Raw genomic sequence first — 19,334 nt, forward strand, 5'->3', positions numbered from 1 at the left:
GAAATTGGGGGTGTTCTGCTCCATGCGATTGTTTTCCGTGTGCTTGATCTTGCAAGGACGGCATGGAACATTTACGTCACAGCAAGCAAGAGTGGGAAAGTGGGCGTAAGAGAACTACAACTACGGTATGAGCACTGCTTTTGGCCAATAGCTGCTAGTAACTTACTTTTGCTCGAATCCTGGTCCGCGTCTAAAAATAGTACTTCTTTAGAGCGAAGTATACCTCCCGGGAAGTGTATGGCACTGCAGTTCATGCCACCTGGAACCACTGGACAAATTCAGCCTCTGGATGTTTGTTTCTTCCGTGCCTATAAAACTTTAATGCACTGTGTGGGACTATGTCTTAAAGGATAGACAGTTTCACATTAAGCTCCACGACAGACTGTTTCACAATCGGTTGCAGGCCATCACTTTCCATCAGTTCTCATCATCCAATTAGACCAATGTCATTGTAATTGCATTCTTTAAGATTGGATACCTCGCTGCACGTTCTGCATGGCTTGTAACTCCCAAGGAATTCGCCTTAGAACTTGACAGTGGGAACCTTTGTGATCAGCTTTTCATTCCGTGTTCATGGTGTAAGTTAATGGTTTGTTTTGAACGTTTCTTGAATGTCAACGATGTCCGTTTTGCGAAGTGTAGTATAGTACATGCATCGAATAGAAGGTTGATCCCTGCACCTCCCGGAATTTCATTTTCTATTGCCCTCCTCATGCACATGATGAGCCATTAGCAGCTGTCATAGCTGTTAACATAATACAGTAGAGCGTCGATTATCCGAACGTCGGTCAACCGAACGACCGCTTAACGGAACTGTGTACTCGCTCGCACCTGTTACTCTCCCACCCTACCGTCCATCATCCCCCTCACTCCCAAACCAAGTTTCCCACAGTAGTCGCCGCACTGGGCCACCGCTGGCAGAACATTGCTTCTAATGGGGCGCAGTTTGAAGGATTGCGCTCCCCCAAGAAGAGCTTCTCACGGTGCAGTCACCTTCTCTGTTACGACCATTTGTGTGCAGCTGCGTGAAGAAGTGAACTTGACGATACGAAATGCTTAAACGTAAAAGTGTTGTCCTTTCTATGAGGGACAAGTACGAGATTATTAGAAGGTTAGAAGAAGGTGAATCTGCAACCACTTTATCCAATGAGTACAAGGTGGGGAAGTCGACAATTACGGATATAAAAAAAAAAGACGAGCATAGCAAATTTTATAGCTATGCTTGATTCTACTGATGGATCAACAAGCCGTAAAACTATGAATATCTGTAATGAAAAAAGTACGTGACTTAGCTGCTCGTAAGCGTATAGGCTTGCTTAGACAGACCAAAATAAAGGATTTTTTTAAGCGTTAATTTTGTATACTGTGTGTATTGTTCATGCAAAATGCGTATGTAATATGTATATATTTTTGTTTAATAAATTGTGCCACATACTATATATTCCTACTGAAGTTGCCTTTGTATGTTACTTTGTAATACTGAAAGAGATGCCTGTTTTTATGAATAAATTTACTGTACAGTACTTCTTTTTGGCAAGTAAACATGTACAGTTCGATTATCCGAACAAACCAGTTTTCCGAACACCCACGTCCCCCAATTACTTCGGATAATCGACGCTCTACTGTACTTTCAAATGAGCCATACTAAAGACTGAACATGTGACCTAGCGCGCAAGGGGTTTCTTGTGTGTTGTTCTCCGCGCGCCTGGCAGGTCGGCCGCCCGCCTAGCGCCTGCTATTTAAGTGGCTGCGGCAGCGCGGCGCGCGACTCACTCTCGCTGCGGACTGCCCGAGACGCGGCCAGTGTTACCAGAAGCCACCGCCCACCAGCTGCCCGTCGCGGCACCATGAGGATCGCGTTGCTCGCCTGCCTGCTGGCGCCAGTCCTGGCCGCCTCCCGCAACAGGCCGGGGCCCGTCTCCAGTCTGCGTGAGTACAACGCTGCCGTCTCGTCTCGTTAGCGTGCGCGTATGACTGAACACAGGGTGTGACATGCAGGGACCTCGCTTAATGTTTCTCTACGTCCTAAGCAAGTAGTATCGCATTTGCTTACCTGAAGTTTACGTTATTGTGCAGCGTGGAGCACTACGGGAAGATTGTGTTTAACGTATAACTGCATAGTGCCTGGTAGCCAAAATGAAAGCAGTGGTGCATGTAAGACTCGCTGCCACAATTTCCATAAATTTGGGTAACTGGTTCTAAGGCAGCAAGTTGCAGGTTAGTTCGTGGTGTTCAAGTTCTGTACGGGCACTGTGTGACCCGATAAATTGTCTAGGTCTCATTTTTCGTTAACGTTTTTAAACTTGCAATTCTGAGTCCACCATATGAATGTGCCAGTGCAATGTGGAGCCCCTTTTTGGGTGCTAGTCCTGTAATCAGTAAGGGTAACACCTCTTCAGTCCCAAATCATTGAAACTAGAGCCATTCCCGCTGCCAACGGCCTTCACATTTTCACTGTGTTATGAAATGATTCGGGGCACCACTTTCACCGTTGTTTGGTTATGCATTCACTTCCCGTCTATTTGTTTGAGAGCATGTTCAAAATACAGGCCTCCGAATTTTTTATGTGAAAACTCTTACGGATTTTTAAATAAAACAAACGATATTAACATTCTACAATCTACATGTTTATTCTTCGCCGGCCGCTGTGGCCGAGCGGTTCTAGGTGCTCCAGTCCGCAACCGCGCTGCTGCTACGGTCGCAGGTTCGAATTCGGCCTCGGGCATGGATGTGTGTGATGTCCTTAGGTTACTTAGGTTTAAGTAGTTCTAAGTCTAGGGGACCGATGACCTCAGATGTTAAGTCCCATAGTGCTTAGAGCCATTTGAACCATTTTTTGTTTATTCTTCAAGTCTACATATTTATAACCATCTGCCGTTAATGTGCTCCGCATTGTAACGTATAACATGGCGTTGTGTAACATTGTCGGTGCGTGAGAAACAGCGTGCTGTAATCGAGTTTCGTATTCGAAGAGTTCGTCCACACGTGGAGCAACCTATCCTTCAGCATGACAATGCCAGACCACATACGACAGCTGCAACAATCCGATGCCTTGGGTTCATCGTCATCGATCATCTTCCATACAGTCCCCACTAGGCTCCATCCGATTTTCAATGCTTTCCAAAACTTAGGTAACACCTTCGAGGACTTCACTTTGATAATGACGGAGCGGCGCAAGTTGAGGTGAGGTTCTGGCTCTCTCTACAACGTCAAACATTCTACAGTGACGGTATCAACAAACTGGCCTCTCGTTGGGAGAAATGTATTCGTCGCCATGTAACTATGTTGAGAAAGAAACATGTAGACGTGAAGAACAAAGATGCAGAATGCTAATAAAGTTTGTTTTATTTAAAAAGCTTTAAGAGTTTTCACATAAAAAATCGTTGGAATTAGTTTCCAGCGCGCCCCCGTACCATTCATTAATAATCTGAGTTGCAAATAAGGTTATCAGATGATGCTGAAAAAGTCTACATTCTTCGATTTTGGTCGATAGTCTCCACTTACGGTATCAATTCTCCAAAGTGCTCTCTCAACTGCAATGTTTAACGCAAGTTATAATATATCCTGTGAAATGATACGTTTGCGGAACCCAAGTCGGATGAATTGTTGTGTGGTGGCCTTGTATGACCGTACTATGAGTTTGTTGTATTATTTCAATGGTCAAGGCACCATCCTGATGACCGGTAAGTGCCATCCTCTGTTGACATCACCAGATTTGAATTCACTTACCTAGAAACAAAATTTTCATTGATACCACAGATTGCCCAGGTGCATCGTATAGTTTTCATATGTGTCACTGATTGGTCACGAAGAGATGTTTTATCATTAGTGGAAATCAATTCACCTTTATGGACCCAACCGCTAAAATACCTCTTTAAAATGCTTTCTACACCCAAATAAGCAGTTTTACGCTGATATGTGGTATTCCTTGCCTGGAGAGTCTTTATCTCCTGCAAAGTAAATAGTGAAAGTATGAATCTTAAATTATGTAAATAACCTTTGGACACGCCAGACGGACTGCTGTCTTCGACATTCGTGGTGTCTCTCTTCTAATTATGTTACTTCATAAAGCCATACGATACTGTTGAGGCATAATCAAGAACCCCTTCGCTGTATGTAGTTCCTTGACCTTTTAGTTGTAAGCTCAATCTGTTAAGTGGATACCCTGATGTCTTCTTCTACAGTATTGATACTTATGTCGAATGCACTGTCCACCACAAAAATTCTGACTATCAGTCGAGCACCAATATGAGTTACTGTTTACGGACACCATCCAAGAAAGCGGATATCGTCGAGGTTACTTTAGTTAAGTAAAGTACCATGATTTATGAGTATTGAACGTTTCGAGAGTCTTGCTACAAGTATTCGATTACATTATTCGCGAAGATCGTGGACAGATGGCATTTCTGCGGGCGTTTTAGTTATGACAACTATGTCACGAACAGATTCGATATTTACTGCTACAGAGATCTGAGCTAGTTTCTCTCATCCAGGGTTTGCATGACTTTATTCTATAGTTTCAATTCGTTCTGCCTTCCACTACTAACCTTTTGCAGAAGGAACTAACTACAGCTTTACGCCAAAAGACTTTATACATCGAGAACACGCAAACGTCTATGACTGGAGGTTACTCACTTATAGTTTTCATTTGTGTTCTTCACCATCCTTGAACTACCTCAAGCACTATTTGTTGATGTGATAGGATTCATTGCGCCACTCTTTTTTGTCCCAATATTTTCCCCATCGACGCTCTATTAAGCTAAGAGTGCAAACTTCTCCATTCCCTAGTGCCGTCGTGCATTGCCCTCTTCACATGCATTTTACTAAATATTCCCGAAATAAAACCAGGCTGCTCGACTTGGCAAACGCGCGAACGTCTCGTCCTGGAATGCATTCATTATACTGGTTCCATCTGACACCTTTCGCTTTCCATTGCGGTTTCTTAAAGTGGTGGCGTCTTCGTTTCTTGGGACTCAACTTGCGCTTCTCCATCAACATTTCTTTCGCCTTGGAAAATAAATACAGCAAACTATTCTCATTTGTTGTTGCCTTATACTACCTGACGAATGTTCAGTGATGTTGTCAGATACAATATATCGTACTACATGAACGAATCACAGGAAAAGTATGGAGCTGTCCTCCAGACCTTCTCTTATTCCTATCAGTATTTCTGGTTTTTGGTTTCCGGCAGATAGCAAAGTTTTGCTCTAGAATATTTACTCATCACTTTTACAAGCTCAGTCGAGCACTACCTACATCTCTTTTCGTTTAGTTCACTTAGCCGTGATAAGACATTTTCCTTTTCTCAGCCACTACAATCAGTTACTTGCACCACTTATCACATCATGAACAATCAACATCATTTAGATAACACACAGCTGTCACTAAATCTTCACCGTTACGATAAAATCTAGACGATCTTGCTTAAAGGTAACGTAATACCTTAAAGCATACAATAAACTGATCTTTCAATGACGGATTAATCTATCGCAGTTCGCTTATACATCTACAATTATAACTTTTTTTTAAGACTTCGCCTGTTTTGTCTGACCTAAATTTCCACAATACACAATTTTATATCTACTGTCCATGATGAATTCATAACAGGCCATGATGACCTTTATAGCTTTACTTGGACGGACGTTTAATACAATGGAGTCTACCAGGTATTCTAAGTAAATTTCAAAAATTATAACTTCTGTTCTTGTTTGACATACACTACCGGCCATTAAAATTCCTACACCACGAAGATGTCATGCTACAGACGCGAAATTTAACGGACAGGAAGAAGATGCTGTGATATGCAAATGATTAGCTTTTCAGAGCATTCACACAAGGTTGGCGCCGGTGGGGACACCTACAACGTACTCACATGAGGAAAGTTTCCAACCGATTTCTCATACACAAACAGCAGTTCACCTTCGTTGCCTGGTGAAACGTTTTGTGATGCCTCGTGTAAGGAGGAGAAATGCGTACCATCACGTTTCCGACTTTGATAAAGGTCGGATTGCAGCCTATCGCGATTGCGGTTTATCGTATCGTGACTTTGCTGCTAGCGTTCGTCGAGATCATATTACTGTTATCAGAATACGGAATCGATGGGTTCAGGAGGGTAATACGGAACGCCGTGCTGGATCCCGACGGTCTCGTATCACTAACAGTCGAGATGACAGGCATCTTATCCGTATGGCTGTAAAGGATCGTGCAGCCACGTCTCGATTCCTGAGTCAACAGACGGGGACGTTTGCAAGACAACAACCATCTGCACGAACAGTTCGACGACGTTTGCAGCAGCATGCACTATCAGCTCGGAGACCATGGCTGCATCACAGACAGGAGCGCCTGCGATGGTGTACTCAACGACGAACCTGGGTGCACGAATTGCAAAACGTCATTTTTTCGGATGAGTCCAGGTTCTGTTTACAGTATCATGATGGTCGCATCCGTGTTTGGCGACATCGCGGTGAACGCACATTGGAAGCGTGTATTCGTCAGCGACATACTGGCGTATAACCCGGCGTGATGGTATGGGGTGCCATTGGTTACACGTCTCGGTCACCTCTTGTTCGCACTGACGGCACTTTTAACAGTCGACGTTACATTTCAGATGTGTTACGACCCGTGGCTCTACCCTTCATTCGATCCCTGCGAAACCCTACATTTCAGCAGGATATAGCACGACCGCATGTTGCAGGTCTTGCACGGGGCTTTCTGGATACAGAAAATGTTCGACTGCTGCCCTGGCCAGCACATTCTCCAGATCTCTCACCAATTGAAAACGTCTGGTCAATGGTGGCCGAGCAACTGGCTCGTCACAATACGCCAGTCACTACTCTTGATGAAGGGTGGTATTGTGTTGAAGCTGCATGGGCAGCTGTACCTGTACACACCATCCAAGATCTGTTTGACTCAATGCTCAGGCGTATCAAGGCCGTTATTACGACCAGAGGTGGTTGTTCTGGGTACTGATTTCTCAGGATCTATGCACCCAAATTGCATGAAAATGTGATCACATGTCAGTTCTACTATAATATATTTGTCCAATGAATACCTGTTTATCATCTGCATTTCTTCTTGGTGTAGCAATTTTAATGGCCAGTAGTGTATATCTCGCAAGCCTTGGCCACTCTTCGGACGACTGGTGTCATGTTAGAAGATAAAAATTTGTATTTTTCAAAAACTGTCATTAGCTGAGTGACCTGTAACTAAATTAGTGTCAGTTATGTCTTTGCAAATGGATTACTTGTTTAACACTTTTTCCCCACCATTTGCCCCCAATACCTGTGTACCATAGTAATCATTTGCTTCGTGTTCGTACTGCCAAGACGTCCTTTACAAATCTCTTTATCCACAAGAACATTTAGGCACCGGAAGCCCAACTAGTAAACAGCTTTCCCTGCTTGGACAGAGTCCAGTGACCTCCACCCGAGGTTGGGTCAGGTCATTAAGAGCATTGTTTATGAAGAAGACCTTCTCCCTGGTAGGAACGCTCAGATTGCCACGGTAAGAGATACAACTAACTTCCTCGTTTCTTGTTTCCAACGTACCAGCGAGACACCTTCCCAATGAAACACGTCACCATGAAAATTCTTCCTTCAGTGTTCCAGCATCTTCCATCCATAATAAAGCAGAAATAGCTGTCACGCCAGAATGCTTACTTAATGTACAGTTCGACCCTGTACTGACCAAAACCCATTTCTGTTTCAGCCGACTGGATTGAAGTATGTGGCAGAAACGACCCAGACCTTAACTTGTGCATCAAGGATAAACTAGTCAAGAACATACGCAAAGCAAAAGACGGTGAGTACTCATTAGTGGTTTTCACGTAGTTGCTAGGCTCTCTATTACGCTACATAACACCACGAAATCCGCTAACACGCTGAAATGTCATTTCCTTTTGGTTTCCAAGGATTCTAAATAACTTCATTATACATCGCAATACTTATTGAAAATTGTGTCTTTCGCGTTACTTGCGCATTTTAGAAACTATGAAATAACGTGGAAATCTACTTTCACTTTTATATAAAATAAGTTCTACTTTTTAGAAGAAACTTTCTAGACTTACTTCATTTGTGGAACGCTTCTTCTAAAAAGTGGAATTTACTTGACGTAAAAGTGAGCTGATACTTATCTAGATACGGAATCCGCTAGCTTAGTTTCAACAACTGCTACGATATAAATTTGCTGTATCGTGTACTTACTTGAGAGCTAACCGTCGATAGTCACTTCAATTGTGCAAATACAATTTCGGCTACTCTTCCCATTTTAATGGTGCCATTGGCCTTGACGGCCGTTACATTACCGGCATCGTGGAGGGAAAAATATTTTCTCACGAGTTCCATTTATGAGAGTTTTTCACAAATATCTCTAGCTACAGAATGCGGTAATGACAGGCGAGTTCCACTGTGTCCGTTTGTAAATGCGGTATCTCTGGAAAGGGCTCGAACAAATACACTAGGTGATTTCGAGAGCTTTCGCTCACACGGTTACCTGGGACAAGGACACGCCGCGAGAAAAAAATTGCAAATCGATATAAGTAGGAGAATCCATAAGTTACGTTAGATTTTAGACAATATACGATTTTTAAGCGTTGTACATAGTCAATGTCGAAGCGCAGAAAAACACTTATAATTAACACTGCATCAATTTGTGGAGCGATTTGACCGAAATTTTGTTGGGAAAACATGGCGGCGTTTGGTTAAAGTGAGATAAAAAATACTGGAAATTCAGGTCATAATAACCAGAGTAGGTTTAAATTTCATTTCTACTGAATCAATGTACAAACACTTAACAGTAGCTGTAACAGTTCCAGCGAGAAAAGAATATGAAACGCAGAATCCTCTGTCACGGAAGATAAAGGTAATTGCTGTATCTTTTCAGTTTAGTTTGATTAAACGCCCCTACTTCAGGAGGCATCGCTGCATGTATTGGTGAGTATCTCAAAAATCCTCTGTAACATTGGTATAAACATTAGGAATCAATTAAACAACCTTTTCACCTTGTGTCATATCCCTACGAATTCATCTGTTCTGTGCGGTATGAAACATGTGTCTCAAATGCGCCATCAAACAACTCATTACAGTATTGAACTCCAGTTTTCTAATAAGATTAACACAACTTTACTGTTGTCTAGAACACAAAACAAAAGGAATAAAAGTGGCACAATGTGCGGTTGATATAGGTTGGTTTGCTTATCGTAAGGTGCATGAATTTCTTTTTCCGAGCCAAACTTGTTTTGCCCAGTCTGTATAAAAATTAAGGATTGCTCGCTTTTTAGGATGTTGTTGTGCTCTTCAGTCCAAAGACTGGTCTGATGCTGCTCTCCATGCTACACTATCCTGTGCAAGCCTCTTCATCTCCCAGTAACTACTACAACCTACATCCTTCTGAATCTGCTTAGTATATTCATCTCTTGGTTTCCCTCTACGATTTTTACCCCCCCTCCCCCTCCCAAACTTCTCTACAGTACTAAATTGGGGATTCTTTGAAGTCTCAGAATATTTCCCACCAACCGCCCCTTTTTCTAGTCAGATTGTGACACAAATTTCTTTTATCTCCAATTCTATTCAGTATTTCCTCATTAGTTACGTGACCTACCCATCTACTCTTCAGCATTCTTTTGCAGCACCACATTTCAAAAGTTTCTATTCTCTTCTACTCGAAACTGTTTATCGTCCATGTTTCACTTCCATACATGGCTACCCTCCAGTCACTTTCAGAAAAGACTATCTAACTCTTAAATCTATACTCGATGTTAACAAATTTCTCTTCTTCGGAAATGCTTTTCTTGGCATTGCCAGTCTACATTTTATATACTCTCTACTTTGGCCAGCATCAGTTATTTCGCTGTCCAAATAGCAAACTCATCTACTACTTTAAGAGTCTCATTTCCTAATCTAATTCTCTCAGCATCACACGATTTAATTCGACTACATTCCATTATCGTCGTTTTGCTTTTGTTAATGTTCATCTTATATCCTCCTTTCAAGATACTGTCCATTCCATTCGATTGTTCTTCGAAGTCAATTGCTGTCTCTGACAGAATTACAATGCCATCGGCAAACCTCAGACTTTTCATTTCTTCTCCATGGACGCCAATTCCTAATCCAAATTTTCCTTTTGTTTCCTTTACTTCTTGATCCATATACAGATTGAATAAAATCACTCTCCTCTCAACTACTGCTTCTCTTTCGTGCCCTTCGATTCTTACAACTATCATCTCGTTCTGTACAAATTGTAAACAGCCTTTCTCTCTCTGTACTTTACCGCTGCCGCCTTTAGAATTTAAAACAGAGTTATCCAGTCAACACTGTCAAAAGCTTTCTCTAAGTCTAGAAATGATATAAACGTAGGTTTGCCTTTCCATAACCTATCTTCTATGAGAAGTCATCGGGTCAGTATTGCCTCGCGTGTTCCTGCATTTCTCCGTAATCCAAACTGATCTTCCCCGAGGTCGGCTTCTGCATGTTTTTCCATTCTTCTGTAAATAATTCGTGTTATTATTTTGCAACCTTGACTTTTTAAACCGATAGTTCGGCAATTTTCAACCTGTCAGCGCCTGATGTCTTTGGAATTGGAATTATTATATTCTTCCTGAAGCCTGAGGGTATTTCTTATACCTGCTTCATAAATCTTCCTAACCAGACGGGAAAGTTTTGTCAATACTGGCTCTCCCAATGCTATCAGTAGTTCTAACGGAATGTTGCATGCGTCCGGAGCCTTATTTCGGCGTAGGTCTTTCAGTGCTCTGTCAAATTCTTCACGCAGTGTCATATCTCCCATTTCATCTTCACTTACGTCCTCTTACGTTTCCATACTATTGTCTTCAAGAACATCGCCCTTGTATGGACCCTCTGTATATTACTTCCACATTTCAGCTTTCCATTCTTTGCTTAGGACTGGTTTTCCATCTGAGCCGTCGATATTTATACAGGTGGTTCTCTTTTCTCCAAAGGTCTCTTTAATTTTCCTGTAGGCAGCATCTGTCTTTCCCCTAGTAATATATGCTTCTAAATCTTTACGTTCGTCCTCTAGCCATCCCTGCTTAGCCATTTTGCAGTTCCTGTCGATTTCATGTTTTAGACGTTTGTATTCCCTTTTGCCTGCTTCATTTACTGTGGTTTTATATTTTCTCCTGTCATCAATTAAATTCAATATCTCTTGTGTTGCTCAGGGATTTCTACTAGCCCTCGCCTTTTTCACCTACTTGATCCTCTGCTGCTATCACTCTCAAAGCTACCCATTCTTCTTCTACCGTACTCCTTTATTCTGTTCTTGTTACTTGTCCCCTAATCCTCTCTCTGAAACTCTCCACAAACTCCTGTTCTTTCAGGTTATCCAGGTCCCAGCTCCTTAAATTCCTCCTTTTTTGCAGTTTCTTCAGTTTTAATCTACAGTTCATAACCAATAAATTCTGGTCAGATTCCACATGTGCCCTGGAAATGTCTTACAATTTAAAATCTAGTTCCTAAATCTCTGCCTTACCATTTTCTAATCAAAGTAAGATTTGCCGGTAAATCCACGTGCCTTCCACGTATACACCCTTCTTTCATGATTCTTAAACCAAGTGTTAGCTATGATTAAATTATGCTCTGTGCAGAATTCTGTCATGCGGCATTCTCTTTCATTCCTTTCTCCCTGTCCATATTCATCAACTATTTTCTATTCTCTTCCTTTTATTATTGTTGAATTCTGGTCCCCATGACTACCAAATTTTCCTCTCCCTTAACTATCTGAATAATTTCTTTTATCTCATGATACATTTCTCCATCTCTTAATCATCTGCGGAGCTGTTGGATATATAAACCTGTACTGCTGTGTTAGCTAAATGCTTCGTGTCTATCTTGACTACAATAATGCGTTCAATACGCTCTCCACAATACTTATCCTGTTCCTATTTTTTTTATTCATTATTAAACCTACTTTTGCATTATCCCTATTTGTTTTTGTATTTGTGATCCTGTATTCACCTGAACAGAAGTCCTGTCCCTTCTGCCACCGAACTTCACTGCCTCCCACTATATTTAGCTTAAACCTATGCATTTCCCTTTTTAAATTTTCTAAGCTGCCTGCCCGGTTGAGGGATCTGACATTTCACGCTCCGATCAGTTGAACGAGTTTTGTTTCTCCTGATAACGACATCCTTTTCAGTAGCTGCCTCCCGGAGATCCGAATGGGGGCCTATTGTACTTCCGGAGTTATTTTACCCAAAAGAATTCCACCTTCATTTAACCATACAGTGAAGCTATACGCCCTCGGGAAAAATTGCAGCTCCAGCTGCCCCTTGCTTTCAGCCGTTCGCAGTACCAGAACAGCAAGGCCGCTTTGGTTATGTTACAAGACCAGATCAGTCAATCATCCAGACTGTTACCCCTGAAAGTACTGAAATGGGTGCTGCCTCTCTTCAGGAACCACACGTTTTTCTGGTCTTTCAAAAGATTACCCCCCCCCCCCCCATTGTGGTTGCTCTATGATACAGCTATCTGATTCATAGCGGTTGGAGGGGGCGTGGGGTGAAATTTCTAGAAAGATTTATGGACTCGACTCGCAACTTGACAGGTACCGTTTGTCTTTTGATCCATGAGGCTGCAGCCTACTGCAGAGTCATACTAGGCGAATACTACACTGAAGAGCCAAAGAAGCTGGTGCACCTGTCTAATATCGTGTAGGGCCCCTGCGGGCACGCCGAAGTGCCGCAGCACGGCGTGGCGTGCATTCGAGTAATGTCTGAAGTAGTGCTGGAGGGAATTGACACTATGAATCCGGTAGGGCTGTCCATGAATCCGTAAGAGTACGAGCGGGTGGAGATTTCTCAACAGCACTTTGCAAGGCATTCCAGATATACTCAATAATGTTCATGTCTGTGGAGTTTGGCGGCCAACGGAAGTGTTTAAATTCAGAAGAGTGTTCCTGTAGCCACTCTGTAGCAGTTCTGGACATGTGGGGTGTCGCATTGTCCTTCCATGTTCCGTAAATCCACAAACAGTGAGGTCATAAAAAACCCGCGAAAATCGCAACTGGCGAAGAATACGACAGGAAATCGGCTCTGATTGGAACCACACTGACATGCTCGTTAAGTGGTTCTGGGGAAACTGCAAAATATGATCCGACGGAGAACAGACGCTGACTACAACCGAGACACTTGCCTACGTATGTAACCCGTTTCGTGCGTATTGGACTATGCCATTAACATGTATTTGACTTTTGTCCCAAGTAACAGAGATCACTAAATGTGGCAGAAATGAACATCGCCGCGAATGATAGCGGAAACTCTTCCAGAAGTCCGCCATCTCATTCGACATCAATCATACAAAATCGTCACGTTCAAATATGCCTACTAATTTATGTTGCGTTACGGAGATGTCGTTTCGTTAATACTGGATGTATTAGAGAGACACGTATGATCTCAAAAAAGTATAACTGACATTCTACCGTCCTCTGAAGGGAGGCATTCAGACGTAATTTAAAATATAGACGCGAAGTCCAGTAGACTGGAGTTTTCTGTCTTTGTGCAGGATGGGCTGGACTGAACTTCGTTTCCCAGTGGCGACGCCACTTGTAAGGCTGTGGGTGAGTGGGTCAGGCAGGCCGCTGGCAGAGGCGGGGCAGAGAAAACAGGCAGGCTGTCTGGAGCAACAGGCTGAGGCAAAGACAGAATGAGAGAGAGAGAGAGAGAGAGGGAGACGGACAGAGTGGAGGAGGCGGAGCGGAAGAAACCGTTACACCGCAAACCGCAGGCGCCCGCCACACAATGCCTTGCGTCGCCCATTAAGCACTCACTTTCTTTCGTTGAGGTTGCCGCCACAGATAGCCGAGGCAGCAGACAGTGCAAAAATACGTGTCGCAACCACCAGGTCACTCGTGTTACTTATATTTCGTATCAGACCCCTGTAATGAGGTATAACAACACAGCGAGTAACTGCAGCTACGAAACCGTTAGAACCGCGTAAGCTGTTCTCATTTTCTGGAAACGCATAATTACATACTGCGGTAAAAAAAAAAAGTTAATGATACAAGATCATGTCAGATACACAATAATGAGTAACATGCAGGAAATTCACGAAATTTTTATACAAATATTTCGAGCTGTATCTCCGGGTTTTGGCGTCACTGGTCGGGAAAATGTTCAAGGATACTTCCATTACCAGTACTTTTCATGTTATTCCATGACGTATAATTAGGCCTCATTCCTTTCGCGGGTGGTACGCTGGAAAAAGTCTTTCATTATCATTATAACAGATGTAGCCAATGGCCTTGCCTCGCTGAACACAACAGTTTTCGCCAGATCACCGAAGTTAAGGGGGAACGTTCATAAATAACAAAACTATTGTAAAAATGCATCAAATCCACGATTTTGAAGATACGGCAATGAAATTTTGTACCGTGCTCTGCATAAAATTAACAAATTTACTGTTAAGTTCCTCGACTTATATATACTTAACTTTTTATGTAATTTAAATTTTTTTTTCGCAGAAACTATTGGTGAGATTTCTATAAAATTTTCTCTGTTTAATCTCTTTGCATATAGTAAGCTTCTCTCAAGAGGTTCTTTGAACATATCGAATAGGAGAGTTTTAATAATATTTAATTAAAATTTTGAAGGTATAAAATAAAATTCATACAAAATGCTAAGCACTTTTCCGCGCATTCAGCTTACTCTAAGATTTTCAAAATTTACTCTTGAGACAGCATTTATTGTGTTTATGGAAATGAATGTACAAAATTTCGAATTCTAGGCTTCATAGATTCTGAGAGAAAGGTACATAAACTGCAGAATAAATTTTCAGGAAACGTAACTTAAAGTTCTACCTAACGCTTTTTCATATGTGACCTCTTCAGAAGACCCTATATTTGTACTCAGGGTCCTCTTGCCTTTCAAGGTGTCTCTTCTGGTTTCTTGAGTTCTGGCTTCTTTCCTTTACCCGGCCTTCAACTGACGCGCCGTAAATTTACTTTCTCAAACGTCTTGAGTGAAACTTCCTCTCTTAAAGCCAGTTCTCTCTAATACCTTCATCCTCCCGAGGTACCCATCATTAAATACAATAACTACATCATAAGTTGCAATTCTGATAACTGTAGCAGATGAAAATCTGTTTCTAGGGCATCGTTTCCATAGGCGTGAATTGAGAGACATATTTGTTTCTAAGATGCGGAACAGAATCACAGATGATGCATAAAACCAAAGAGTAGAATGTATCTCGTGCACGTTCACTCGGAAGGAATGCAGGGAATCGTTGTTCACCTAGCTAGTATTGAAATATTGCTTTAAAAAGTGTCAATGGAAGGTCGCGTTACATATTTAATTATTTTTCAGGACTTCGGATGCGATTTCATACTTGAAACTTTGGGAACTTATTTTCCATGAGTTCTACTAATAAATAAAAAATAAATTGAAAATTTGAATTTTTTGGGCAATTTCAATATGGTGCCCCATTAAGCAAAGTTGGGCAAGGTCAGCAATTGGATGGGTAACTGGCTGGGTGCGACACGTGCTGTTCGCTGCTTTCCCTGCCTTTACGACAAAGGGGAGGAGCGGTGACGGTGCAATCCCTTCATCGCCAGTCTTTGTGCCAAATTAAATTTTAAACCTCTTTGCATTGTGTCATACAGTGATGCTGCTGACTATATCATTCGTCCTTCGGATGGGGACGTTAAGGTCGGCGGCCCCTTGGTGCACACACACACACACACACACACACACATCACATACACCTAAACTTACCATATACACACGACTCACACACTTTGTGAAGGAGAAGTGCCAGTGTGCACGAAGGATAGGAAAACCTTCCCAGTTCGGTGGCTGAACCTGTTCCTTGGCGCCTTCCAGTTAGCCTTGCCACATGACTTTACTTTATTACGATGGAAGTTCTCAACAGCAAAAGCTCGTTTCCTCTTAGAAGGTCGACTCTCGGAAATTCAACAGTAAGTCTTTCGGTCGGGCACAGTTTCTTTCTGCTACCGACTTATATAGTTTAATGAGCATTTCTGTGGCGTTCTTGCATGGTTCAGTCAGCATGGGACGAATCGTGTTGTTCGCATCGCAGCCACCTCTTCCGTTAATACACTACTGGCCATTAAAGTTGCTACACCAAGAAGAAATGCAGATGATAAACGGGTATTCATTGGACAATTATATTATACTAGAAATGACATGTGGTTACATTTTCACGCAATTAGGGTTCATAGATCCTGAGAAATCAGTTACCAGGGCAACCACCTCTGGCCCTAATAACGGCCTTGATACGCCTGGGCATTGAGTCAAACAGAGCTTGGATGGCGTGTACAGATACAGCTGCCCATGCAGCTTCAACACGATGCCACAGTTCATCAAGAGTAGTGACTGGCGTATTGTGACGAGCCAGTTGCTCGGCCACCATTGACCAGACGTTTTCAGTTGGTGAGAGATCTGGAGAATGTGCTGGCCAGGGCAGCAGTCGTACATTTTCTGTATCCAGAAAGGCCCGTACAGTACCTGCCACATGCCGTCGTGCATTATCCTGCTGAAATGTAGGGTTTCGCAGGGATCGAATGAAGGGTAGAGCCACGGGTCGTAACACATCTGAAATGTAACGTCCACTGTTCAGAGTGCCGTCAATGCGAACAAGAGGTGACCGAGACGTGTAACCAATGACACCCCATACCATCACGCCGGGTGATACGCCAGTATGTCGCTGACGAATACATGCTTCCAATGTGCTTTCACCGCGATGTCGTCAAACACGGATGAGACAATCATGATGCTGTAAACAGAACCTGGATTCATCCGAAAAAATGACGTTTTGCCATTCGTGCACCCAGGTTCGTCGTTGAGTACGCCATCGCAGGATTTCCTGTCTGTGATGCAGCGTCAAGGGTAACCGCAGCCATGGTCTCCGAGCTGATAGTGCATGCTGCTGCAAACGTCGTCGAACTGTTCGTGCAGATGGTTGTTGTCTTGCAAACGTCCCCATCTGTTGACTCAGAGATCGAGACGTAGTGCACGATCCGTTACAGCCATGCGGATAAGATGCCTGTCATCTCGGCTGCTAGTGATACGAGGTCGTTGGGATCCAGCACGGCGTTCCGTATTACCCTCCTGAACCCACCGATTCCATATTCTGCTAACAGTCACTGGATCTCGACCAACGCGAGCAGCAATGTTTAGATACGAGAAACCGCAATCGCGATAGGCTACAATCCGACCTTTATCAAAGTCGGAAACGTGATGGTACACATTTCTCCTCCTTACACAATGCATCACAACAACGTTTCACCAGGCAACGCCGGTCAACTGCTGTTTGTGTATGAGAAATCGGTTGGAAACTTTCCGCATGTCAGCACGTTCTAGGTGTCGCCACCGGCGCCAACCTTGTGTGAATGTTCTGAAAAGCTAATCATTTTCATATCACAGCATCTTCTTCGTGTAGGTTAAATTTCGCGTCTGTAGCACGTCATCTTCGTGGTGTAGCAATTTTAATGGCCAGTAGTGTACGATTTCTGGAGCGTCCCACAGTGGTTATCAACACAGGGAAGAAGGACGGATCAGAGCCTCGTGCACCGCCTCCTTCGTGCACCCAATTCTTTATCATTGTTGTAATATATCTTACTATGGCATCTGCATTCCATAGCTATCTTAACGTGGTCGCTCCATCATCAATAGCCCCATGTGGGTGGATAACCTAAATTGTTTGAAGGCTGAGACTGATTGCAGTAATTGTTCGCCATTAATGAAGTCGGGTGAGTTCTCTTACTTATGATTATTACGTCTGGTTACGTCGGCGGTCACCTTCCACTTTCAGCACTATGTGTTGATCAGCTGCAGATTATCCTACTCTTTAATAGCACTTTTCTATTTATGCGATATTTCCTGTTTACAACGGGCCGTCAAGGAATAGCCTCATAAAGCTAGCTTCATTTGTTTGAATCAAAGTATTTAGTAAAATTTTAGGTTCAGTAACGTTATTGTTACCAGAATGAGATTTTCACTCTGCAGCGGATTGTGCGCTGATATGAAACTTCCTGGCAGATTGTGTTCCAGACCGAGACTCGAACTCGGTACCATTGCCTTTCGCGGGCAAGTGGTCCACCATCTGAGCTACCCAAGCACGACTCATGCCTCGTCCTCACAGCTTCACTTCTGCCAGTACCTCATCTCCTACTTTCCAAACTTTACAGAAGCTCTCCTGCGAAACTTGCAGAACTAGCACTTCTGAAAGAAAGGATACTGCGGAGACATAGCCACAGCCCTGGGGGATGTTTCCAGAATAAGATTTTCACTCTGCAGTGGAGTGTGCGCTGATATGAAACTTCCTGGCAGATTAAAACTATGTGCCGGACCGAGACTCGACACTGCCAGGAAGTTTCAACGTTACTGTTCTGTATGAGTTTTATTGAAGAGTAATGAGCACGTGTATTTTTTCACTTGAAGTTGCTGTGGAAAGAACTTAGCATCTAGACTATGAAACATTTGTTGATATCAGGATTGCCTTTCAATGTCTCTTGAAAAGAAACATTTCGAACTCAGCGAAGACTACCAAGTTCACGTCCAGGTAATCTCAGAATCATTCTCCGCCAAGATGATCAGAAAGCACTCGAAACACGAAAACATGTTCTAAGAGTCTCACAGGAAACAGATCTTCGAACACCCGTTTCTTCTTTGTTTCTGCTTCTTACAAACCACATGTGAAATGCAAGTCAGCGACCTCAACCAAAGAGCACCAATTCTTTTAGTTCTCATTAAAGACACAGTCTTATACGCAAACATGCCATACACACTACTAAAGCAATCAAAATCTATCTGTCTTAGGAGGAAGGAAGAAAATACCTCATGTTCTCTTGAAAGGAACCCTCCCGACATTTTTGTATTTCCAGCTTGCTGGGTTCATAACAGAACAGCAATTTGTGTTAACCATTTCGATGTAGAAAACAGCCCAAGTTGTGAAATTCAGTGATCGTTTTTGGGTATAGAAACCCATTCTCAAATCATCCAGACAGAAAAAATTGCGTTCCTGTTACAGCACGAAAACCATGTTAAAATTGTGCATACTTGTATCTAAGTCTAAATTTTTAGTGAGCATTGGCAGGACAAGCATAGAACTGACGCCAGAAACTAATCATCAGTTAAATAAAAAGAACTGAATTTCTCAAGTTTGGCTGTTTTCTACATCAGATCCCGGTATTTGCCTTATGTGATATAGGGGAAACCGCAGTAAACGTAAATCATGAGGCCGGATAGGCGACTCCGTCCTGCAGATCGCGAGTCCTGTGCCTCGCCAGCCACTGCGCCGTGTCGGTCGCCCTTAGCTAAGGTCAGCACTTCCACCATGAATCTGATTTGAGTCCTCAGCGTGCTC

General features: G+C 42.8%; 1 protein-coding gene across 1 annotated transcript in view; it reads left to right on the forward strand.

Annotated features, from left to right (window-relative positions):
* The first annotated feature begins 1,777 nt into the window (after nucleotides 1–1,777).
* Nucleotides 1,778–19,334, forward strand: part of LOC126236681 (protein takeout-like) — a 90,692-nt gene continuing 73,135 nt past the window's right edge. The window contains exons 1-2 of the mRNA XM_049946170.1: nucleotides 1,778–1,929; nucleotides 7,708–7,800. Of these exons, the coding sequence (XP_049802127.1) occupies nucleotides 1,848–1,929; nucleotides 7,708–7,800 (175 nt within the window). The 5' untranslated portion in view covers nucleotides 1,778–1,847. The remainder of the gene's footprint in view (nucleotides 1,930–7,707; nucleotides 7,801–19,334) is intronic.

The sequence above is a fragment of the Schistocerca nitens genome, chromosome 2 (genome assembly GCF_023898315.1).
Source record: "Schistocerca nitens isolate TAMUIC-IGC-003100 chromosome 2, iqSchNite1.1, whole genome shotgun sequence".
NCBI classification, from domain to species: Eukaryota; Metazoa; Arthropoda; class Insecta; order Orthoptera; family Acrididae; genus Schistocerca; species Schistocerca nitens.